The sequence below is a fragment of the Alligator mississippiensis genome, chromosome 4 (assembly GCF_030867095.1).
Source record: "Alligator mississippiensis isolate rAllMis1 chromosome 4, rAllMis1, whole genome shotgun sequence".
NCBI classification, from domain to species: domain Eukaryota; kingdom Metazoa; phylum Chordata; order Crocodylia; family Alligatoridae; genus Alligator; species Alligator mississippiensis.
In genome coordinates, this window is record NC_081827.1 from 97,201,826 (window position 1) to 97,226,446 (window position 24,621).

General features: G+C 45.2%; 1 protein-coding gene across 1 annotated transcript in view; it reads right to left on the bottom strand.

Moving 5' to 3' along the window:
• Positions 1-149: 149 nt before the first annotated feature.
• Positions 150-24,621, bottom strand: part of ACO2 (aconitase 2) — a 32,643-nt gene continuing 8,171 nt past the window's right edge. The window contains exons 2-18 of the mRNA XM_006258977.4: positions 22,863-23,005; positions 21,398-21,656; positions 17,840-17,932; positions 15,806-15,964; positions 15,407-15,557; positions 14,384-14,488; positions 13,682-13,773; positions 12,983-13,088; positions 10,365-10,522; positions 8,982-9,055; positions 8,146-8,257; positions 6,978-7,100; positions 6,504-6,659; positions 4,378-4,569; positions 3,386-3,518; positions 1,039-1,160; positions 150-625 (exon numbers count right to left, since the gene is read on the bottom strand). Of these exons, the coding sequence (XP_006259039.1) occupies positions 488-625; positions 1,039-1,160; positions 3,386-3,518; positions 4,378-4,569; positions 6,504-6,659; positions 6,978-7,100; positions 8,146-8,257; positions 8,982-9,055; positions 10,365-10,522; positions 12,983-13,088; positions 13,682-13,773; positions 14,384-14,488; positions 15,407-15,557; positions 15,806-15,964; positions 17,840-17,932; positions 21,398-21,656; positions 22,863-23,005 (2,316 nt within the window). The 3' untranslated portion in view covers positions 150-487. The remainder of the gene's footprint in view (positions 626-1,038; positions 1,161-3,385; positions 3,519-4,377; positions 4,570-6,503; positions 6,660-6,977; positions 7,101-8,145; positions 8,258-8,981; positions 9,056-10,364; positions 10,523-12,982; positions 13,089-13,681; positions 13,774-14,383; positions 14,489-15,406; positions 15,558-15,805; positions 15,965-17,839; positions 17,933-21,397; positions 21,657-22,862; positions 23,006-24,621) is intronic.

A 24,621-nucleotide genomic window follows, 5' to 3' on the forward strand; every position in this document is an offset into this window, starting at 1 on the left:
ACTCTGGCCTCCCTATTAGACTGCTGCTTTGAGGGGAAAATACTATCAATGAAAGATCTAGTGCAGGTATATTCCAATAAGTTACACTGCAGGGATGAGAGAGGAGTCAGAAATACTGATATCAAGAAAGCATGCAATAAGCCAAAACAGTCAGTCACAATCTTTGATTTTATTGTAAATCATTCAGCTGTCATGGAAGTGACCAGACAGAAAACCACACATTCCCTTCAAAAATAAATATTAAGTTGTGGGACCATTAAAATTTGAACCAAAATGAGAAAGGGAGCTACAGAATTTAGAAGACAAAACAAAAAAAGATGTAAGCCTTGCTGCACTCCCCGTTCGTAGCTTCGGTGCAGAGGAAGTGCCATCACGAAAAGGAAGCTATGGTTACATTTGATCAGACACGTATTCTTAAGAACAGGCATGGAATTGCACTTTTATGAAAATGCCAGAGCCAAGTCCTCTGGGGATGCATGTGCATGTTTCAGTGCTGCTGCAGCTCTTTCATTCTATTCAGGGCACTGCCAGCCTTAAACCACTCAATCTGTGTCTCGTTGAAGGTGTGATTCAGTATGATGGTCTCCTCGCTCCCATTGGGATGTTTGATGATGCATTTCAAAGGCTAAGGGGGAAGCAAGAGATCAGTGCATTTCTTTCCCTCCCCCCACATCATGGAAAGGCCCTTAACAATGTAGCTGTTCACTAGAAAGTCCCTGACCCTACTCCACTAAAAGCTGCTTAACCCGTTTTCAAAATGGGTATATAAAAAAAAACAAAACACTGAGACACTGATGTAGGAGAAAGCCACCCATTATGGCCAGCACTTCATCTCTATGGACCACCAGTCCACATTACTAGATGTTCTATAGGCCTGTCTCTATTGTTCAGAGGGATTAATATTCCCTCCTCTACTTTTAGATGTCATAGCTTTCCTCCAGCTCCAGCCATAGTTAATCCTTGTAAATAATGCCCATGTAGGCAGAGCTCTACATGCTACAGTGGGAAGCATGCTCTTGTGAGATCTCATCCAGTTACCTTTCCAGGTGCAAAATCTTTTAGGCCCACTATGCTCAGCTTATCCACAGGGTGGATCTTGTTGTAGTCAGCTGGGTCAGCAAAAGTGAGAGGTAATAGGCCTTGCTTCTTCAGGTTGGTTTCTGGGAACAGAGATGCAGATAGACAGTCAGGTTCAGAGGCCACCACAGAAGCTTTTAAGATTAGCTCATGGGGTAATTAGTTTGATATTTTACAGGATGCAATATTGTGTACCAATTGTGCTCTCTGTCACTCAGAGCCCAGGAGCTCACTAGCCACAGAGTATAGTTCATTCAGCAGCTTTAACTTAATTTGGGCAAGTGAAACAAGATGATGCCTCAAATTACTGTACTGCTCACTAAATGATTGGGAGGCAAATCTCCCTCCTCATCTCCCAATACATTACCGGAACCTGACAGAGGCATTAAGATGGCGAAGTGTTTACTGGGAATATGATGAAGCAGCTCATATTAAATTAGTACTCCAAGACTTAACAGTGGGCTCTGGGTTAGTATCATTGATCAAATACTAAATAAAGGAACTTTCAGAGCTCATCATGACAGTAATGCTGTACCTAGGAGAGCTGTTTGAACATGGAGAGCATGCTGTAGCTGTGCAGTATTGTGTATCCACTACTGAAACAGGACATGGGTTCTTCTAAAAATTGTTTCATACTTGGTTTCTGTTCTTTCTAGACCACTTGGTAAGATTGACCTGGTCTTTAAGTATTGTCAGCTGCCTGACCTAGTACTTTCAAAGGGGAAGGGAGGGGAGAAGAAAAAACAATTGCCAGTCTTTTGGGCCTATGGGCCCACTTCTGGTTGATCCAGGGTACTTGAGTGCAAAAGACTCATGAACCCACTTGGCACGACAACCCCTAACTTAAGACCCAGTGCTTTAAAATACTCTCTCAGACATTTTGGCCACTGGAAGAGTAGCCCCACTATAATCCCATCCCTGTCCCCTTCCATTGCAAGTCCTGCTTAAGAATGTTAAAAAGTGGGTGTTACTTCAGACCTGAGGAAGGACCTCTGATGGCTGAAAGCTTGTCCAACAGCTCCTCCAGCCATACAGTTGGTTCAGAAAGAGACAGCATAAAAGCAGCCTTGCCTCAATATCTTTAAAGGTACACGCATGCAAACTAAGGTGTCAGTGGAGTTTCAATTTTGAATATATAAAGGATAGTTAAAGAGGATGGGGATCAGTTTCTAGACCCATGAGAAACAGCAATGGGCAACAACAGAAATTCAGGTTGGCCATTAGAACTTTCTAACCAGGATGGTGGTTAAACACTGGATCAGACTGCACAGCCTCCCTAAATCATCTCTGTCAAGGCAAATTTAAGGGCAGGTTACACAAAAATGTGATGTTCAAGACAGGTGTATTTCTGCCTAAACCAAGGTGTTGGTCTAGATCAGGGCCATCCAACTTCCCCCATGGCTGGGGGACTGCATGCTACGGTGTCTGTATATTATAGGGGTGGCCCTCCCAGGACCCTATAGCCACATGCACAAGTGGGGGCAGGGAGTTGTACACTGCCAGACTCTATAAGCTGCTGCACAGCTGTAGGAGGGGCCTATGAGTCACCATTTGACCAGCCCTTGTCTAGGTGGGCTACTGAGGTCCCTTCCAGACTTTCATTTCTAGGATAGCATTACCATTACATTTATTTCTTTTACTCGTGACACCCCACTCCTCTCTCGTACAACCAATCAAGAAATCTAAGCAAGGGCCGGTAGCCTGAATTATCTTTCTTCCTCCTACACACATGTAAGTGGAAAGCATTAGCATTTAACTAATGTTTCTAACCTGAAAAGTTGGGAAAGCATCATGTAGAGGAGGACAGCAGTTATGAGGCACTTATTCAACTGGTATAGTTTAAAACTGGGCCATTTTTATCCCCATGAAAAGCGATTGTCACTGGAATTACTGTAGAGGGAAGAGACTGTTCCACTGGCTGTCCCCTATACCCACAGAGGGGAAGTGGGGAACGCTGTACTTCTGGCAAACTGCTTTTATAATCCCCTTGACTGGTCTGCTCATTGAGGCATGGACTGCCTTCGATTCCAGGTCTTCAGTTCTTAGCAACCCCTCCCCTGCTCTACTGGATAATAAAAATTAGCAGAAAGTGGGATACTGGTAAGATGTAAAGCCACATGTGCTGACAGAGACTCCTAATGAGATGGCCCACTGAAGCTGGTTCAGCAGATGCTCTTCTCTTTCCTGCCCCAACTACTCAAAACTTCAAGGAAACAGAGCTTCTAGTTCAAAGCCAACACAATCCTCCCTTATGCACCAGTTAGTAGATCCAGTTAGTAGGTACCCGGGAGCTGCTGGAAGCACTCACCATGGATCCTGGCAAAGCTCTTGGTGATGATAACTCTGCCTCCCAAGTGACGTGGTTCTAAAGCTGCATGCTCCCGACTTGATCCCTCACCATAGTTTTCATCTCCAACAACCACCCACTTGAGGCCCATTTTCTGGAGCGAAAAGCAACACAAAAGAAATCAAAAGAAAGTTAGGGCTGTCAGATAAAGCACTCAGGGGCTTGGATGTGCCAGAGGGAAAAAACTTAATGTGCACATATTTCCCATCCTCAGTGCTCTGGTAAGAAAGTCCAGGTGGGTAGGCAGCCTGTCCCAAAGGGCTCCCCCTGAAGCCCTGTGCTGTTACGTCTCCCATCATACAAAGTGTTATGAGAGACCTCATTATGTTTGGCCAAGAGGGGCTGGATAGGGCTGCCCTTGTGGCCTCCGTGGCAAAGTTTTGCTGCTGCTCTTCCTTCAGTTATCCCTCCTGTCAGCAACAAGCACATCCGTTAAATATGGACTGCACCTCAAACTGATCTCCAGCAGGTGACAACATCATCCATGACCACTTGTCAAGGTGTAGAGCTATGAAAAGAACATATTCAATCACTCTCAGCTTTTAGGAAGGGATTCTCACAGAAGGTCCAGATTGTGTGATGCCAAGCCTGGGCTCAGACCAGTCACACAGGTGGAACAAACTCTAATGAAGAGATTCCACCTTGGCCAGAAAGGGCAGCAGGAACTTAGGCATGGTTTCTTCCTAGTGCTCCTGCACTCTAGCTGTAAATTGTGTCCCCCTTTTGGTCACCAGGTGTTCTCTCATTCTCCAGGGAAGAAAGTTAACATGACAAATCTAACCCACAAGGATCAGCAAGAGTGAATACTCAGTGATAGCTTGGTCCCCAAGAAGACTATGAGAGTCATTTGAGGGAGGCATTTCACCAGCAATCCTAATGCAGGTGCGCATGGAGCATAACACCCAGATTCCCTTTCTACAGTTAGAAGATGGATGCAAGGAAAGGAATCTCACTTTGTAATAACGGGCTGTGTCTGGAACTGGCCCAAACTCCTGGGTTAAAGCGTTCCTCACTGAGTTGGCCTTGCCATTCTCCATATTGATGGCTCCAATCAGCAGGTTGTTGGAGATGTTGTCCAGATGGCCACGGAATTTGAGCCAGGGACCAGCTGCAGAGATGTGGTCAGTAGTGCATTTCCCTTTTACCTACAGTGCAGCAAGAGAAGCAAAATGAATCTGTCCTTGGTCAGGGGAGTTACATAAGGATTGCAATGACTTTACATTCTGAAAGGTCCCAAAGCTCTTCTAAGCCAAGTATATAGCATGATGTCACATTGATGTGGAACCACAGGCATTTCTGTGTTTCAATGCAGTACTGCTCCTCACCTACAGTGGAGGGGAGGGGAATCCCAGAATCCCCACAAGATGGCAGAAAAAAAAAAAAATGTAGAAAGAGAAAGCCTGCCTGCATGTTGGCCACGGCACCTGATCCAGATGTCTTCTCCCATTACGAAGAGCAGCAGGCTGTTTGGAAACCCAAGCCGTGGGCCCTCTGTGTTGCCTTTTGGGTGACATGTAACAGCACCCCTCCCCTTCGTACAGGTTCAACAGGGAGTCAGAAGGAAAAGTGCCACCTACAAGTCTTTGTGCAAGTGCCAAAAGACCCCCAGCTGCACTTTCTTAGCTTGCAAGGACAGGACTCACAGTCTGGCAGCTATAATTAACCCTCTTAGTCTCAAAGCACTAAGAAGTTCCCTCAAGTGTATTTTAACAACAATTGCGGCGAGGGGACACTGACAGTCCTTGTCCCCCTGCTTACCTGTGGCAGGCTAAAGGACTCTTGGGCAACGTGCCTTGTAGATGTACAATAGGGTTTGTGATGTAATTTTAGGAATAGGTTAGATGAGCATTTGTATGGGATAGTTTGGAATGCTCCTGCCTCAACCAGGGGAGGTTGGACAAGATGTACTTACTTCTTAGCTATCTTCCAGCCCTGTGACTTGTTACCCTTCGACACCTGCCCACAAAGCACTGCCCAGAGAAACAAGAACCTCGGAGCAGAGAACTCTGTTTTCCACCTCACCTATAACCCTTGGGCCAGAACCAGCCCCAGGAACTCTGATCCTGCCCAGAGAACTGGGTGGTACATGCATCTATGCTGAGCTGCCAGTTCCCTCCACAGGCCTCCCTGCTGCTCTCCCTTGCTGCAGAGGGAATCAAAACAAGATGTGGACATGAGATCGTTCCACTGGGTGTGCCCTCTACCCACATGTATGTTACAGCGAGGTTAAGTGTGGATGCCTTGAGCAATTGGGGAGCAGGGGGGAGGCAGGGATCCATGGGCATGTCAAAATGTTGCCAACTTCAAGAAGCACATATGAGGTTCCTGTTGCTGACGGTAATTGGGAACGTGCTCCAGCAGGAGGGCACAGCTCTTTAAGAACTGTTCCTTAATGCTCACCACTACAGTACTGGGGACTCCCCACAATTGCTCCAGTTGGGGAAGCAGGGAACACCATGCATCACCCTCTCTATAGTGAAAAGGGAATCTGAAGTACAAGTGATGGCTGTGTAGGGAGTTCAAGGACTTCATTTGAGAAAGCTTCTCTCCAGAAACACTCACATAAAAGGCACTCTATTAGCAAGCCATTTAGGGATATCCTGCAACAGAGCTAAGGCCAATACAAAATGTTTGTGATACGACAAGATGCTTCTCTGCAGAGCAACTAGGAGTAGGACTAAGCTAGGGTAGTGTCAGAGCGACAAGCAAGAGTTAATATTCTGAAGCATGGGCTTGATCACCAGCTGGCAAGTCAATAATCTAATTCTGCAGATCAAGGCACTTGTGAGGTTATGATTACAAGAGGCTTGCTGTGTTGTTGGGCATCTCTATCAGCATAAGGAAAGGGAGACAAATTACCCCCCACATCATAGCAGCAGGAGCAGCAAACACAAGCTTAATAAACTTGTCAAAAACTGCTGACAAGAGTGGGACATTAGAAGGGTGTGCATCTTCTCAAAAGCCTATGGCATTGGCATCTGATGGATCAGGCCTACCAGTGCTGGTGACTGCATTAGGAACAGCTGCTTTAGAACTGGAATCCTTTCCTATCTGATCCCTGCTCCTCTCCACCCCTCACCTTGATGAGGATCAACATGTCTTCCAGGTCCTTGCCATCCCACTTATCAAAAGGCTCAAGCAGCTGCAGGCGTTGGCTGGTGGGACTTACATCCACATGCTGCCCACTACCATCCTTGGGAGGATACTGGTAGGTGTCCTGGCCAGAATCAAACTCCTATATGGAAGGTAAAAGAGGGGTTACCACCACCTGCTTTAAACACATTCATCATACACTGTATTTGGGAAGAAACAGGCCATGCTTAAATAGCTGCAGGAGTTGTCCCTCGTGTTCAGTAGGAACAATGGAATGGTTTGGTCACGAAAGACACCCTCCCCCTGACATTAGACAAAGGCTCAGTTCCCTCCGTTATTTCTACGGCGCGCAGTACCCACCAGAACCTTATAAGTTACATCTAACCAGCCACACAATGCATTCCCAGTGAAATTCCCCAGCTGCAGTGGGGGAGTAGTGAATCAGAATGTGAAAGGTTACCAGTCTAGGCAGTTCATCTGCATCAGGAGCTTCTAGTTGAAACTTCTTCCCATCAGTTCCTATCAGGTAGTCTGTCTCAGGGTTAAATTTCAAAGTGCCAGCAATACTTAGGGCTGTGACAATCTGGGGAAACATACAACTGCATTAGAAACACATTTTCCTTCCTTCCTCTGGAGACTTGAAAGAGCTACCCCCAAAAGTCTGGCACAGTGAGGTCTCACAGTGGTTCCTCTATACCAGTGAAGACCGTCTGTGGGGAAGGCCACCCCCTCAGCCTGATAGGGAACCACCCATCTGCAAAGCTTGGGTGGGGAGGTCTCTCTCATGGGTTTCACCATGAAGTCAGTCACAGTTTTAGCTTTAGGGCTACCAAAGAAAATGGAAACAAGCAGAGTATAATCAAACCCTATTACAAAGACAGGGCATAACTTTACCCACTCCTGCACCCCAGTTTCTAGCTTCAGCAAAATTCAGCCTGGTTCAGGGATTTTTCAGATGGTCCAAAGATCTACCTTGATAAATCCTGGGCTAAATCAGCCTACAGAATTCTCAGCATGCATCTTTCACTGAGGGTCCAAGTCCACATCCTGCTGGCAGCCATTTCTTGTAACCATGGATCCTAGTTTTCTGTTAGCTAAAGAAAACTATGGAAAAAAAATCATAGAATCCACATTTTTCTGTGACCTATCAAAAGTGCAGTGGTGTCTCATGGCGGGTGGCGCTCTTGCTGTGGTTTTTACCTCTTGGCCAAAAACTGCTGCTCACCACAGGATGCCACTGTGCTTTCCGTAGCTTACAGACAAATGTAGATTTTAATGTTTTTTTTTTAAAGGAGACTTTTTGCTTTTTTCCTCCCATGGAAAACTAGGATCCCTGCTTATAACCCAAAGGACATGGAGAATGGTTAAACCCAGGATATGACTATACAGCAGGCAGAATGGAGTGATCTTTGAACCAGCTTTAGCTGAGATTTGCCACAGCTTTTCACTCAGGTATCTCAGCACTAAGCTCAAATCCACAGTGTAGGTATTTCCCAAATTCAGCATCAGGATGGATTTTTCCTTCCAACCCTACCCCAGCCAGAAGACCAGATAATCTCTGAACATGATGGAGTTCAGCACCCAGGACTGCCATCATCAGCTCTTGCTTGCCAGTCTGCGTACTGTACCTCTGGAGAGGTCACAAATGCATGCGTCTCTGGGTTTGCATCATTGCGGCCTGTGAAGTTTCTGTTGTAGGATGTAACAATTGTGTTCTTCTCTCCCTTCTTGATGTCTTTCCTACAAAGAAACAGGTGGCTTTGCTAAATCCAACAGATGGCCTGTCGTTTTTAAGAGACTTCTGTAGTCTCTCATAAGTAAAAAGTTCTCCTCAGCCTCATTTGATGGCATCTTCCACATGGAAAAATGTGCACAGTACTTTGGGAAAAGCATGAGGTCAAGTTCCAGAACAACTCTCAAGAGCACAGATTTTAGTGTGCAGGGCTGGGTAAACTACTGCTGAGCACAGGCAGTCTCTCTCCCCCTCCCAGAGCTGTAAAATGCTAAAACTCCCATGATACACCAGTGACAATGTACCACCACACACCATCTAGAAAGCTAAGTGACACCTGCCCTTGAGGAACCAGAACAAGATGTGAACATAAGATTATTCTGTTGGCCATCTCCCCTACCCACACACAATACAGAAGGATTCAGATCAAAAGCCAGTCTTGGCTGCCTTAGAAGCCCTGCAGTCTTATCTCCACCCTCCCACATACACCTGCTCCTTTGTACTTCTCGCCTAGCTTAGGGCGTGTAAAGAAACCAAAAATGTTTGATTCGTCTTCTATTAGCATATGTCAGCCAGAAAAGGACAAGAGTTTTTCACTCTACATGAGCAGTTTCTGTTGTTTATGTGATAGTTCACTATTGTATTTGACTATGAAAAGGGCTTTAGGAGACCAGTTTGCATCATCTACAATAAAGCTGAAGTATGGATTTATTCATATGGATTCTTCCTTACCTGTCCCACTGTCCAATGCATGGCCCACAGGCATTGGCAAGAACCACTCCCCCAACATCACGCAGAATTTGAGCCTGGGAGAAGGAAAAATCAGAACACTCAGTAGAGAGTAACCCAGCAGCCTGCACTGCAGCATCTCAGGGCACAGATGCCATTTCTGTGGGAAGGTCATTAACTCAAGCAGCCCAGTTTGAAGATGCTTGTTTCCTCCTCCAACTCCTGGGCACTTGAGAAGGCATTTTGAATCAAGGGGGAAATTTAATCCATAAAGGCTGTTAGTGGTGAGAAGGAGATAGGAACACCTGCTATTCTGCATCTACTTTCTTCTTGTTCTAAAAGGCTTTGGCTACCATGCCAGTATCTTGTACCAGCTAATTAACTTGACCGGCAATCCTCCCTTAACTTTCAACACTCCTGAGTTTCCAGTGCAAAAATAACTGGAGACAGACCAACAAACAGCTCTGGAAGTGGGATGAGAAACAAAATTCAGGGAACTCTGGGACTGATTAGGCAGAGGAGAGAGATCAATAAAACCATCATCAAGAGGGAACCTCTTGCTAGGGGCTATCTGGAACACATTCCAACATGGAGGGTTTCAGAAAGCAAACCCTTGTAGGGAGGCATTTTCCTAGAAGCACAGGTATGCAAGTGTGAAGGTTGATGCAGTAGGTTCCACTAGATACTATATTTGTTCATTCCGGTTTGGAAAGATCAGGGTCTGCAACGGAGGAAGAACCAATTGGAAAGTTAGTGACTTCCCCCACAAAAAGGTACTGATGAAAAAAATGAAAGGATCTAGTTTTCTATGGACAATTCTGAGCGTCTCCCCCCCACACCTGGTTTCATGAAGACTTGAGACAGATTTCCATGGAAATTAGACTTTCAATAAATGGTTTTGTTTAAAATAAATAAATACATATTTTTTTTCCTCTTGCAAACACAGTTTTGGTGCGAAACTCATAGCCAGTCCCAAAGGAGCACCTCAAGATACTTGGATCCTACAGCTCTGGCATAGCAGCCAGCTAAGGCTGTTTGTAGACTGCAACCTCCCCACTAGCTCCATTTCACGCAACTTAGGTACCACCACCGCCCCCCCCCCTTCCCCCAATCTGAGCACAGTAGGCAGGGGCACCATACTTAAGAAAGGACCCCCAATGCCCATTACCAGGAAAGGAAAGGTAGCCTCTCTAAACTCGCAAAAAGGAGCACGCCTGGGGATATGGCGAGAGTCTGAAGCCTCCAGCAGTTGCTGCCAAACACCCCAAACTCATCAGGAAAGGATTCGTGGAAACACCCCTCCCCCCCCCCCCCTTTTTTTTTTTTTTTAAAACACTTGCTTTTCAAAGGTGCTGAGGAGCTGGAGGACAGGGTGTGGATACTCACATAGCCGTCTCGTTCTATGGTAGCTCGGATCTGCTCCGAGCCAGGTGTGATGGTGAACTGAGACACGCACTTCCGCCCATGTGCCAGAGCCTGCTTCGCCACCGCAGCAGCACGCCCCATGTCCTCATAGCTCGAATTCGTGCAGCTGCCAATCAGCCCTGTGGGGTTTGGAAGACAAAAGAAGAGGCAGTTACAGCAGAATCAATTCCAGATTCCTCTCCCACAAGGCCCACCCATCAGTGCAAAAAATGGAGGATGCTGACCTCAAATACAGCCAAAGAGACACTGAACTGTGCAAGTTCACCAGCCAACTTTTACTGTTTCACAGCCCTTCCTTGTCAGACGTTAAGTGAACCCTTCTGGTCTTAATCTATAATCATCCAGTCTGACTTCCTGCATCTCCCAGAGGCCACAAGATTCCTTCTTGCTTTAGTTAAACAAATCATTGGGCTTGGTACAGAGCTCTAAACAAGACAGCAACCCATGTGAAACCCCTGCTTCTTCTGACAGTCTGTTAGCTTGAATTCTAGTGTGAAGGTGGTTAACAATTGGGACAATTTAAGTACAAAGTATTCTGCTTTAAATACCAGCTGCTGGTTTTCTCTCGTGGTTAGGTAACTCATTCAGCTTATTGTCCGCTGTAACCAGTGGCGATGCATAGGGGGTGCACACGCACCCCTAAGAGCCAGTGTTCCCTGCTTAGGTGACAGGCAGGAGGGCAGGTGGGAGCACTGGTATGCCCTGAGATCACCGGCCAGGGAGTGGGAGCACCAGGAGAAGCACCCCTGGTCCTTCTGGGCATGCTCCTGTAACACCCTAACTGCCCGCCCACCCGCACCGCCCCCCCCCCAGCGCAACTGGCTGCAGGGGGACCCCCCCCAGTCATTGACTGGCTGCTGGGGGTGGGGAGGGCAAGTGCCCCCCCGACTCAGGAGGCACCAGTCGCCCATGACTGTAACCCCCAGGTCTTTTTCTGCAGAGCTGCTTCCCAGCCAGTCAGCCCCCAGCTTGTACTGGTGCATCGGACTGTCCTGTCCCAAGTGCAGGACTTTGCACTTGTCCTTGTTGAACCTCATGAGATTCCTTTTGGCCCAATCCTCCAATATGTCTAGGTCACTCTGAATCCTAGCCCTACTCTCCAGTGCATCTACTATTCCCCCCCAGCTTGGTATTATCTGTAAACTTCTTCAAAGTTGGGAGGGAGGGAGGGGGTCAGAGTGCTGGCATATCAAATAGCACAACAGACCACTCAGCTCTAAACAGATCTTTATTGTGCCACTGCAGTTCCTACTGACCTTCCTCTGGCTCCACCTCTGTCCTCCCTGAGACTACTTTCTCCCCCCAGCAGGGTTGCCAATTGTCCATAAAAGTTTATGGACAGTCTGTTATAAAACAAACAAGCCAAAAAAAGAGAGCTAAAACCTTGTCTATAAGGTCATAAAAGAGAACAAGCAACCATTAGTTTGACTGAAGATCTGTCATCAGAAAGAAGCCAGAGGCAAAGCACTGAAGGGCAGAGAGTAAAGCAGAGCCAAGCCATCTGGTGTCTTAGCAGGCACAGCACCCCGCGTGGAACATTCTCCCAAGGCTCTGTAGCTTAAGGGAGCCTCCACCCAGATCATGCTGCTATATGTCATCACCTGCCTGTACCACTGCTTGCTTCACAGGTAGGTCAACAGTAGTCCTTCTTTAGGGGTCTGTGCCAGGGACAGGGGTGGCGCTATAGTGAAGGGTGTGGACAGCACGTTGTAAAATCACTGTTGTAATGAAGCAGAGTTGCCAACCCAAGAAAAAAAAAAATTAACTGATGATCTGAAAACTTTTTTTTTCCCCCCAGACATTATGTAAAACATGCATCAGTAAAAACATTTGGTTGTCAGTAAAAATAAATATCTTGGCTTGGCAACTTTGCCCCCCAGCTCTCTAGGAGCCTCATTCTCTCTCTTTAGGCAGTCAGGCACTCACAACAAAACTGATACAAAACTATAGCATTAACTTGGAGACAACACTATAGTACTAACCATGGGGAAAATTTTCAAACAGCAGTCTGTGACCTATTGTCAGGTCTAGCCCACCACTTGCCATTGGAGTGAAAACAGCTTAGGTAGCCTGCTTATGATACCTAAGCAGGTATCATATTTACAGCAAAGCAAGCTCACACTTGACTCCCCAGTAATGTTCCCCACAAGACCTCCAAGACTAGAATACTACCCACTTAACCTTCTCTCTCACAGGACCTTTTTTGAAGAGCTTCATTTACAACTCCATCTGCTATCTATGTTAGATAATTGTCCTACCAGGTAAACTTCACAGCATCCCCATCTTGAGGAAACAATTCCCAAGAAGACAAGAACCTGGCAGTCTCCTAAAAGCCTGGATTAACATCCATCTTTCACATTGCCCATCTCTCTCCCTGAACACATGACCCAAAACAATGCCCTCTTTCCAAGCAATTAGCAGTGTTCAGTGGAGATCAAGCTATAGAACTGCAAGTTTACTGGAAAGATAGGGGGTGGATGACACATTAGGACAAGTCTGGGACAGGTGGCCAGCTACTTTGAGGCAGGAATATCCATTTAGCAAGGAAAAGCACAGACCAAGGGGCAAAGGCTACTCACCAACTCTAATATCCAGCGGCCAGCCCTCTTTTTCTGCCACAATGCCAATTTCTGTCACCTTGTGCGCTAGGTCTGGTGTGAAAGGCCCATTGATATGTGGCTCCAGCTTTAAGAAATAATGAATGGTAATGAGGGATTAGAGGCAAAAGAATCCCTACAGCAATGCTCAAAGGCCACCCAGACACTATAATAAAAGCAAACAGCAATATTTAAGAGCAAATTGATTCCTTTCACAATTATGTCTCAGTAGGAAAAGCTTCTTTTTTTTCCTCTTTTTTTGAAGTTGGAGGAGGGTCTCTGAATAGCAGATAGAAAAGCTGAAGGAAGGCTGACAAATTCTGGTAAAGGCAACATCTGGGGCAGTAAGAATTGATACCTTACAGGACAGAGTGCCAGGAGGCACAGCTTGGGGTTCCATTATACAGAAGCCTCAAGTAACACTTGCTCGAGCCACAATCACACCATCTCAGTGTCAGCTGCCTCCTCTGAATCCCATGCCATCCCCATCATTCACTACTCTAGGTCATGGTCTAAGTTAAGCCCTTTGGGTATACAAGTTTTTTTGTTCATCTACAGCACTCCAAGCTGTCCTAGGCACTTGCCAAAGAAGAACCTGAAGTTTGGGCCTTGCCCTGTATTCACGTGTGGCAAGTCATGTTTTCCTTGATTGTTTAAACAAACCAACGAGCCAAATCTCACCTCATTGAGGTTGATTTCAATGACCTGGTCATAGTGGCAACCAGCATCAGGCTGCAAGTGCTCCTGGAATTCGTCTGCCAAAGCAGCAATGTCTGAAATCAGAAAGAAAGGAAAGCTGGGAAATACAGCAGTGGGGAGGGAGAAGGGATTGACAATTTAGAAGTGCTGTACACTGCATATCCTGAGGGGAAACTCCCCACAGATCATTTCCAATCCCACCAGACACTGGGTTCCTCACCTACTGACATCCCTTCTCTCACCAATGACCTGACAGACCACTACTCAATGAGCATCTGGTCTGTACTCCTGCGCCTGGTATCCTATCAGTATGTCTTTTGAGTGCTGCAACCACTGCTGAACTAGACAGCTGCATTTTCATCCCATTCCCGTAGCAATTGCCATGAAAAATAACAGGTTCTTAAACAATTTGACAGCACTAGTCAAGAAGGAAAAAAGTAATCTAAGAGAGTATGCTTGAAATACTCATGTCCGACTAAGTGCAGAGACCTCCTCCTCCAAACCCAGGAAGGCCCTTAGTGAATCTGTCCAAAGCACCATTTCTTTGCTTTCCCTATGAAGAACTGATGTGCAATTTCTACAGTGCTATCTGTTCTGAGTACCACCCCCCATGTAAGAAAGCACAGATCCCAAGTCAGAAGAAACTGGCTTTGCCACCACACACCCTTCCTCAAGCCCTCTTACCAGCTCGCCCAGTCTTCTTTAAGTATTTGTTCATTCGCTGGTTATAAGGGAAAATGGAGGTGGTGGCACCAATCTCTGCTCCCATATTACAGATTGTTGCCATTCCTACAGAAAGATGGCAGAGAGACCCAAAGACTGAGTCAGGGTGCAAAAAGGCACTGAGCTATGCAAAAGCAAGACCATGGGGAAGATGGCAAGGCCAGGACAGAATAGGGTAACAGACACAGGAACCTACTTTCACATCAGATCAAAGTAATGGAACACTAGATCAAATGGACTATCTCTAAGCACCTGCAAGGGAGAGGTTCTGGGCTCAGACATTTAATGATCTCAAGGGAAGTGGGAAGAAATAACCACGTAATATGGCAGAAGGTGGTATGCCATCAAACCTCTATTTAGCAGTGAAAGCACCAGTGTCTTCATTGCCTGCACTAAAGTGGAGGCAGGTTTTCCAGCTATGTTGGATTATTCTTTACCAGAGGAGCTGACTATACACTGGTCTTGGTGGCCACCAAAGACAGGTTAAATGGAGTAAAAAGTTCTCGCTGACAAACTGGAAAGCCATCAGGTTTTCATGATTTGAGGATAAGAGCCCTCATTCACAGGTGCAGTGGTGACACCTGAGAAGCATTTCAAATCCAGACAAGTCTCATCATACAGGGGACATAGTCTGTCCAAATCTCCCCGGTCAACTGCTTCTAGAGGCTAAGACCAAAATGTAAGTCTACTTCAGAATTGTGCAGGCATGGGAGAGACAGACAACAGTTTTCAATGCCAGCCACAAGACACTGCAAGGCACAACCATGTAATACAGAACTGTAGCAGAACCCGAGACTGAGATCTGCTTATGACCTGAAGTGCCAGAGTCTGTTCTTACAAAACTTAGCCCCAGTTATCCCACTACAGCTGCAGCTTATTCCCAAACCCCAGACTGGCAAACTGCATCAAGCTGTACAGCATTGTCCAGATATAGCAGCTTCCCCAATTGCGCCTTAGCAGGTAAGTGAGTTAGTGGTGCCTCACCGGTACAAGAGATGGAGTCCACTCCAGGCCCATGATACTCTATGATGGCACCCGTGCCACCTTTCACAGTGAGGATGCCAGCCACTTTCAAGATCACATCTTTAGGAGAGCTCCAACCTGACAGCTTGCCGGTCAGTTTCACGCCAATAACCTAAGCAGCACCAACAACAGGAAAAGTTGGTAGCAATGGAATGCATCTTAAAGCCACAGGGATCCCATTCTTCTACCTCACTTCTGAGCAGGTCCATTCCCCAGAATCCACCATTTACAAGTCAACAGGATGCCAGTTAAGGAGGACATTTTCAAACCCAAGTTCCAAAAGCCCCAAATGCCACTGCCCTTTCATACTTATGTCAGCTCGTTTCACGAGGGGAATTAACTTTTCCTCTGTTGTCTCACCTTTGGACACTTGAGCTCCCAAGCGATTCCTGCCATGACATCTACAGCATCAGCTCCTCCCACTCCTATGCAAACTCCTCCCAGGCCACCTCCATTGGGTGTGTGGGAGTCTGTGCCAATCAGCATAACCCCAGGGTATGCGTAGTTCTCCAAAATGATCTAAAAAAAGGGGGAGGGGAAGGAGAAGAGAAGGGAAGAGGACATGCAAACAAGCATAAGACTGGGCAAGGCACAATGAGGAGCTGAGGGAGGTTTGGATTAAATGAGCAACTCAATTTGTGGGTAGTGATTCCAAGATGATTATAGCTTACTTTTGGGCTGCAAGCTCATGTCCATTTTAAAGATTCCATCCCTACCTTTTCCTGACTAAATGCAGTGCAGTTACCCAACTGGCTCTTTGCCAGATATCCAGAGCACATCTCTCTGCCTAGAGTGGTGTACAAATTGAAGCTGTTAATAAACACAGCATCATGCAGAGTTAAGAAATCCATACAAAATTCCATCAACCAAAGTCTGCTTTCAACGTCTGTTTAATAAAAACCTATTTAATACTCCCTGGCCCCCAGTGACAGAATGCCAAGAATCAAGCATCAGCTTAAGACTCATTCATCAAGTATAGCAAGGGCTACTCTCTGAGACCTCTCCCCATCAAGCACTTCTCTGCTAAGCTACACTTTTATAGAAGAGCATCATTACCTTGGGCCTTGGCAAGGAGAAGGCTCTCCTGGGTCCTGTCCCAAAAAAATCATCATTCACTGGATCAAGGGAATAAGCCAGAATTTATTCCCAGTGCCGCTAAGGCATTCCCATCATTAGAATGGTAGAACACTGACTTCTTGGTTGGGCTTTTGGGCTCTAAGGATAACTAATCAAACCAAAAATCCCATGCTCAGAAAAACAGCCAAAAGATGGTAATGTCTTGTGGAACCTATTTCACATGGAAGGTGTTCAGAGACTACAATGAAAGCAGCACAAAACACTAAGACAGTGGCATGTGGCAAGTGTTAACAACTGGTTCCAAAGCAGCGGTAGAAGAACCAAGCTGTCCCCACACCTCACCCACTGTCCTTTAAGTCTTATTGTGGAAGAAATACTACAGTATTAGCTAGATGACTTAATTTATAGGCAAGACACATTTTAACTGAGTCCCCACTGTAAACATTATCACAGCTGACAACAGCACATTCTCCTTCCCACTTCTTTCCCCTGTCAATTTGGGTTGTGCTTTTACAGATAGAGAAACTATGAAACTAAGTTCTGTCAAATACACAAAACAAGCAGGGCAACATAGGGGTTTCCCCCTCCACTCTCTATTTCAGTGATCAGAAGTGTCACTTTTAAAATAGGTAAAGAAAATTGAGAGTGATTTCTCGAGTTGACTGTATCCTTATAAGCTAGAACAGGGACAAAAGATTTTAGAAACTCTTTCAAATGCTACTTTTAGTTCACTTCAGTCTGAGCAGTGGACTTTAAACTGATTATGCTTTATTGTTCTCAGCACTGTGCTGCCACATTTGCATGTCTTCCCCTACATTCTAAGTTTTAATTTATTAATTATATTGAAACCAAGATTATAAAAGTTGATTTTAAATTTAAATACTTCCCCCTCCCCACCCTCACACACAAAAGGCAACCAGAACTGCCCCCACAAGCTACTTCAACAGCATTGCTTTAGTGCCCCAGCCAAGCTAAGATAGCCCATTATGTATTAAGACAGTTCAAGGCTACGCCGTTTCACATGGACTCTTGGTGTTCACACTCCCTGTAGACTGATGGTTAGAGTTTGACCAGCAGACTTTTAACAGAAGCCGACAGCCTAGGTCAGAGTTGTGCAGCAGTCTCCTTGTAGATTATACAGGCAGGATAGAACAGGCAAGGAATAACTTCACCATAACTTTGTAGGGAAGGTAGAAGCCCCAACATGAAGGATTCTGCCTTGTAGAGAAGACCTCCCTGTTACTGCTTTCACGTAGCTGTATGCAAGCACTTGCCAAAGTGAAGAGCTATTCAAAAACTGCAGTTAGGTCCACTTACCTGGTGGATGATTCCTGATCCAGGTTTCCAGAACCCTACTCCATACTTGGCACCAGCTGTGGCTAGGAAGTTGTACACCTCCTTGTTAATATCCTATTCAGATAATTAAGAGGCAAACCATTAGTAACTTATATTCTATTTTCTCCCTGTAAAGCTATATCTCAGCACCACCCCTCCCCCCCCAGCACAAATTTCTCATCCTGAGGTCTGTGGGAAGTGAAAGGGAGACTCAATTTCAGTATTGCTGACTCCCCAGTGTTCCCGACTTTAAGGCCAGAAAAGACCAGCGTCACCACCTGATCCTGCCCCCTGTGCAACAACCAACAGAATTTCACTCGGTAACTCCAGCACTGAACCCAGCACCTTTCAACTTCACTACAGCATCTCCTAACATGACAGGGCTTTAGACAATCCCCATTCCCATAGAAGTATTGTAAAAAATAAATAAATAAATAAATAAAATAAAATAATATTATTATTATTATTATTATTAATGAAGGAGCACTACTTAGCAACCATCCTGCTTCCATATCATGGATTTTCTATTTTTTTCCCTTGTTTCTCCATCACCTTTGCTTGTGTGTAGTGCCCTTTATTAAATAGTCTCAAAGCTCTTTAAGAAGCATCACCAGACTAATAGTCAATAGTTCAAGGCCAAACAGGGAAGAAGGATCAAGTGGCTGCTCCCAGGAGTCTGACTGGGGTCAGTGCAATTCATCATTTACATTGACGATTTAGAGGATGGAGCTAAGTGGCCATTTATGACACAAAGCTAGGTACAGCAAGCAAGTACTTCAGAAGACAGGATTAGGATTCAAAGCGACTGAACAGACTGGAAAATTGGACTAGAATAGATAAAAAGAAATTCAATGAGACCAACCCAAAGTGTTACACTAGGAAGAAACAATCAATGCACATCTAGACTGCAGCTCTAATGGTTCACAAGCTACAGAGGTGGTGTAATTTTGTTCAAAACAGGCTCACAGTACATTCAGATGCATATGATCCTATTGTTAATGTAAGTCACAGAAAGATTCTTCTACTGTATTCATTCAGCAGCAGTGGGACTGCACTGGGAGTACTGGAGTCAACTGACACAAGAGCCCAATAAAGTAAGAGAAGCTATTGGATGACATGATATGAGGAAAGGCCAGAAGAATTGAGATTTACTCTAAAGTGAAGACTGAAGAGGGATTTAATAAGTCTTCAAAAGGCTATTGTAAGAGAGGATAGCAATCAATTGTTGTAGCTGGGGACCGGACAAGTGGTGATGGTCTTTAACTGCAACAAGGGATAGTTAGGTTGGATGTTACAAAGAACTACGGGCAATTAAATATTGGAATGGATTATCTAGAGGTTGTGGAATCTACGTCACTGGAAGTTGAGCATGTTATAGAAACACTTATCTGGGATGGTTTAGAGATAGCTCCTTCCAGGTATTAGAGGATTGGACTAGGTGATCTCTCAAGATGTTTTCCAACCACTTTAAAAAAGCCACACACAAAAAAAAAAAAAAAAAGGAATGAGTCAGAAAAATTAAGTGACCTGCACAAAGCTGCCGCTAGGAACAGAATCCAAATCTCCTCATCTAACAATTATATAAACACTGCTTTTTGCTGTGACATCACATTTACCAATGGGGTCTACTTGCAACAATAACTATGGTTGCCATGGAAGTATGACAGCATTATATCCTCAGGGTTTCTTGCCAGCAAAGTGGGAGAGCAGATAAGACAAGACTGCATACACTCCTGCTTAAAGGCTCTGTTCTCATGCAGGCACTCTTCAAAATGAAAAAAAGGGAAGCTGGAGATAATAGAATTGTCTGTGCACAGAGCATTTACTGAAGTTTCCCATGAGGCAATGGCAGGTCTTGAAGTCTTGTTTTCACTGGGAGTCAGGTCATTTCACTATGTTTGTGCAACTCTTCCCAAACTGAGCATGCTGATGTGCCAGGAGCAGATCCAAATCGCTCTCTGCTTTGCCAGCATTCATTCCATGCCAACTGGCAACGCAAGGAGCGGAACCCAATCAGAGAAAAGGCAAGACTATTGCTTGCTCTAGTCGGAAAATGGATGGCAGAGGGAAGTGGGGGTGAGCTACAGCAGATCTGCCATAAAGAACACAATCGCACTACAGAGAACAAACTCAGTGCCCAGAGCAAGAACAGGTCAGTGCCACAGCAGGGGGGAGAGAGAAGAAAGAAAACAGTCTTTAGGAAGGCAGCTCCAGAGTGGGAACCTCTTTGCAGAACTCTCAGGCCTGAAGTAACATATAGGACAAATACCCACAACAAGGGGAAATTTGCTCATCACCTCATTTTTTTTTTTTTTTTTTTATGAGTGGTAGAATTCACTTTATCACAATTTTAATAGGGTTGAGCAAGGAAAGTTACTTGGCATCACAAATATCCTGATATAAGAAAATGTAGATGCCTGTTCCTGCCATGTATGCAGGCATAGACAGAGAGAGAGAGAGAGAGAGAGAGAGAAGAGGGAGGGAGAAAGATTCCCAGGAGTAATACCCAGGCATAATTCCTCCCACTGTTCAGGACATGAGAAGGTCCATTAGGCATGGTCACCTTACCTAAACAATTACAAAACAGAGCTTATTCCAGACAATCGTCCCTCACCCTCATGGTGCAACAGCACTGGCAGCCCTCTATCTTTCCATCTGTTGCTGTATATTTCCAGGTTCTAATAAAGAAAAAGAGGTCCTTCAGGATTTCAACCCCTTTCAGTTGCTACGCTCTCTCCCAAATTTGTCATAACAATTCTCCTACTGACTGAGGAGTCTGGATATGGCTCACTTCAGACCATGAGAGGGGCAAGTCCAGGAAGGAGCACATTACCAATCGACGGACTGTCCATGGGAGAGGTAAACTGGAATCTACGTTTGCGAGAAGCACCAAAATGAGGGAGAGGTCTGACCATTATATTGGGGTGAGGGGTGGGGACAAGAATCTAACCAGACCAGCTGACACTGGCTTTCAAAACAAGAGCAATATTAGTGGGTACAACATTTGCAGCTCACTTGGCTTAACCAGAAAGCTACAAGCAACAGCATCCTTCACAGCTGATCCCTTAGTCGGTGACAGGAAAGAATTCGTCTCTTCTAACCCATGACATACGAGTGAACATGTGGTCAGGGACATTCTGGAGGTTTCTGTCTCACTTTACTGTGAGACATCAGGTACTGACTGCTCCTGAAGAAAAACTTAGGAATCTGTATCTGACAGTTTTCATGCCTTACCCCTTTAGAATGGCTTCCCTTATGGCTTAGAAATGGCCACCTCCTTCCCAAAGATCCCTTTTTGCATGGGCTTCCACCATCAATAAGCCAAGTCTGTACTTCCCATCCTTACATTTCACCGTATAAATCATTTGATGGATTAGTCTAGTTCAGGCTAGACTCTTTAGGGCTGGAACTGAACTTTGCTTTTCTACTATGCCTGCCTACAGTGCTAGAGTGTAACTGCCCTTTTGAAAACTGAAATGGATCAAGGCTTTCAAACACAGAAATAAACTTTTATTTCTTAAGTTCTGGTGCTACAATGACCTTAGCTCTCTGAAGATCCTTTTCACCACCTATCTGGGCTTCAATAAGGTGGTCACAGTGGATGGTAGAGGGCACTGCCACCTTGGGCAGTCCACTGCTGATGAACTGCAGCATTGCCATCTGAGCAGTGGCATCTTGCATGGCCACACGGTCTGGCCGCAGGCGCAGGTAGGTCTTGCCCCGCTCAATATCCTGTTTCACCGGGTCATCTAAGTGCCCATATACAATCTTTTCAGACAAGGTCAAAGGACGGTCTAACCTGCGGGGAAAACAGACAACAAGGAGACACTTGAATATTGTCAGCTCAAACATTTAAATTTTCACCCTATTTATCAACAGAGGAATGGCATGCCCTTACTTTTCTAAAGCATGACACCCAGAAGAAACCAGGCTCCCAAGGCACTTTGTGTAGTACTGACCCACTTGCTTGTCTTATAACTGTGCAGTTAGTACCATCAGCTCACTAACAACATCTAAACATGAAAAAATGGCAGGAGGTTTGGTTCAGTAGTGACATAAGATAAGCATCCTTAAATAGCTATCAGCAGCCCTTCCTGAAGCAGTCATTTATTCCTGGAAGTTCCACCACATGGGCATAGGACAAAACAGTTATCCCACTCTGTTTAGCTTTGCGATCATAGTCCAGGGGACGATTGCAGGCCACGTTTAGAAACATATCCACAGAACTGAGAAATCATTGCACTCACAAAATGTCACATCCCATGGCACGTTTAGACTTGCCAAGGTGAAACCAGAGTTTGGTGTCCATGGAGCACTCAGTTCAGGGGTTCTTCCCTGACACACTCATACAGAAGCCAATTAATGACAATGGTGATGTTTTCTGTGATGCAGTAACCTGGTTTCAACAAACAGAAATCAGACAGACAGCTCATTTCACAAAGGACACAGACTAGTCCATTAAAAGAGGGCTTTCAACTACTGCCAAGATAAATCTGGAGTAAAAACAGTGACCTTGAAGTCCATCAATTTAACAGACAGAATTCACAAATTTGTGTGCATTAGGTATCCAAGCACCAGCAGGCAGGAGGGTAACTTCTCTGGGGAAAACATGCTAAGGAGGGAGGACAGGGACTCTTTTTTTAATACCATGTCATGCTAGCACTGATCATTAACCGCATCGGTTTCTTTGAATAATGATAAATTAAAGCCTAGCACATCAAAGCTCATGTCTTAAAAGCTGTTAAACAAAACAAACTATCTACTGTTGGCAGTTGTCTGAAGTCTAGTGCTCCTCAGCATGTCCTCCATGAAGCCAGCCTGATTCTCAGCATATAACAGTGGTGCCCAACAGGTTTGCCATACACTCTTCCACTACGTGGAAGATGCTAGCAGGTTTGCTTTTTCCTGAAACGCTAGTCATGTAAAGCTGGTATCAGAAACAAGGCAGGGGTGGAGAGCCATGGCCAGTTCTCCACAACCAACTTTCCTAACCTCCCAACCTTACCTCTTATGGATGATGTTGATGTTCTTCTCAAGCTTCTCATAATGAATATATTCATTAGGCTCAAAGTGGCTCATGGCCACCTTTGCCCGCTGGCACATAACAGGAGCAACATGGTATCTCCGTACACCATTACTCAGGGCTTGCTGAAAAAGAAAAATTGCAGATCGTTATTAGGTACCAGGCATCTGCAAAGTGATTTCACATGACAAAGTATAACCTTTGGTGTTTGTTTCCCAGCTCTGATTTCTAAGATTCTCATTTTAATAGGTAAGCGACTAAAGATGATTACGTAGCTTTGAAAGATCTAACCTGTTCAGTGGATGCCTACCCCATGCAGTGACAGCACAACCCAATATTAAACCTGTTTCACTAGATTACCCAGAGCAGGCACTATTTGTAGTGATAACAATATGCTTCCATTTGCTGTGCTAAAGGATTTATGGGGAAGAGAGGAAAGCTCCATTTTTGTTGTCATCTTTCTTTCTATGCAAGTTGCTTGAATTCAGGACATGGGTCACTATTTTTACTTATTTATTTTAATAAAAAGGGCAAGTACAATATTTGATGTATGAGTTTTCAGGGCACTGCCTTCCTACAACATACTAGCTACAGCAAAACACCCAAATTTACATCCCCTCAGCAATGAGTTTTGTAGCAGAGGACTGATGAAAAAAAGTGTGAATTGGACGTTTACAGCAGACCTGCACAGGTCAGACCATAGCAGTCAACATCCTCTTCCCCTGCTTTTTCAAATGAATACACATTTTTCTTTGCATACCAAAGCCACCATGAAGGACACTCATGCACTATTAAAAGTTGGATTTAGTAGCTGGAACAATCTGTGTGTGTGTAACATGTCTTCAGTCACGTCATCATGAAAAGAGCTACATAAAGACAAATTGCAGAGATCAGAGGCAAACACAGTCGCTTAGTTGACTGCGTGACTGCATCCAGGACCTACCCACTTGCTTCCACACCCAGCAATCAAGCAGAGACAGCTTAAAGGGATCCTGGATGCATGTCCCTGTGCCATACACTGCCTCTCCCAAGACAAACCCTGAGAGCAGTGCTGGACACCAGGCTCAGAAACCCTCTATACTGTCCACACAGCTTAAATGCCAGTTTCAGCACACAGGCAGGGCTTGTTTCTTGGCAGCAACCCAGGGCTCAACACAGAGATGCTGTAGACACGGCCCCAGTGTCACCTCTTTGTCCTCTGTTCACATAAGGACAGACATTATCCCAATGCTTTGAGGGCAAGAACTCCCCCTAGGGAGTCCTCACATGTTAGAAATTCTGTTATGGTGGCAGTGAAAGTTCACCCCTTGTACTCTTCTACTATGCCAAACCAGAAGAGGGTGTCAGTTTTACAGGGGGCTCAAACTTTTCAACACATGGGAAATATTCTCCTGCCCCCTTCCCCACCTGAGCTGTAGCATTTGAGCTCCTTTTTCAGGGGGAAGAGGAGCCATTCTGTACCACCCTCGAACCCAAGGCAGACAGAAATCTTTCCAGCTTATTGTCTAGTAATGAGTATTAAAACCTTGGAGAATAGGAAAAATAAAACGTCTCAAGGAGACTGAAGGGATCAAAGATAAAGCTCTCTAAAACCATTCATTCACAAATCAACCTTAAAAAACAGCAGTGACTGAAGACTTTGCCATTTTCAGATATTTAGTGACATGGAAATAAACTAATGGACTTCATGCACACTATGAGCTGCAGGTATTGATATAAAAAGTACCCACCATCCCAGCAG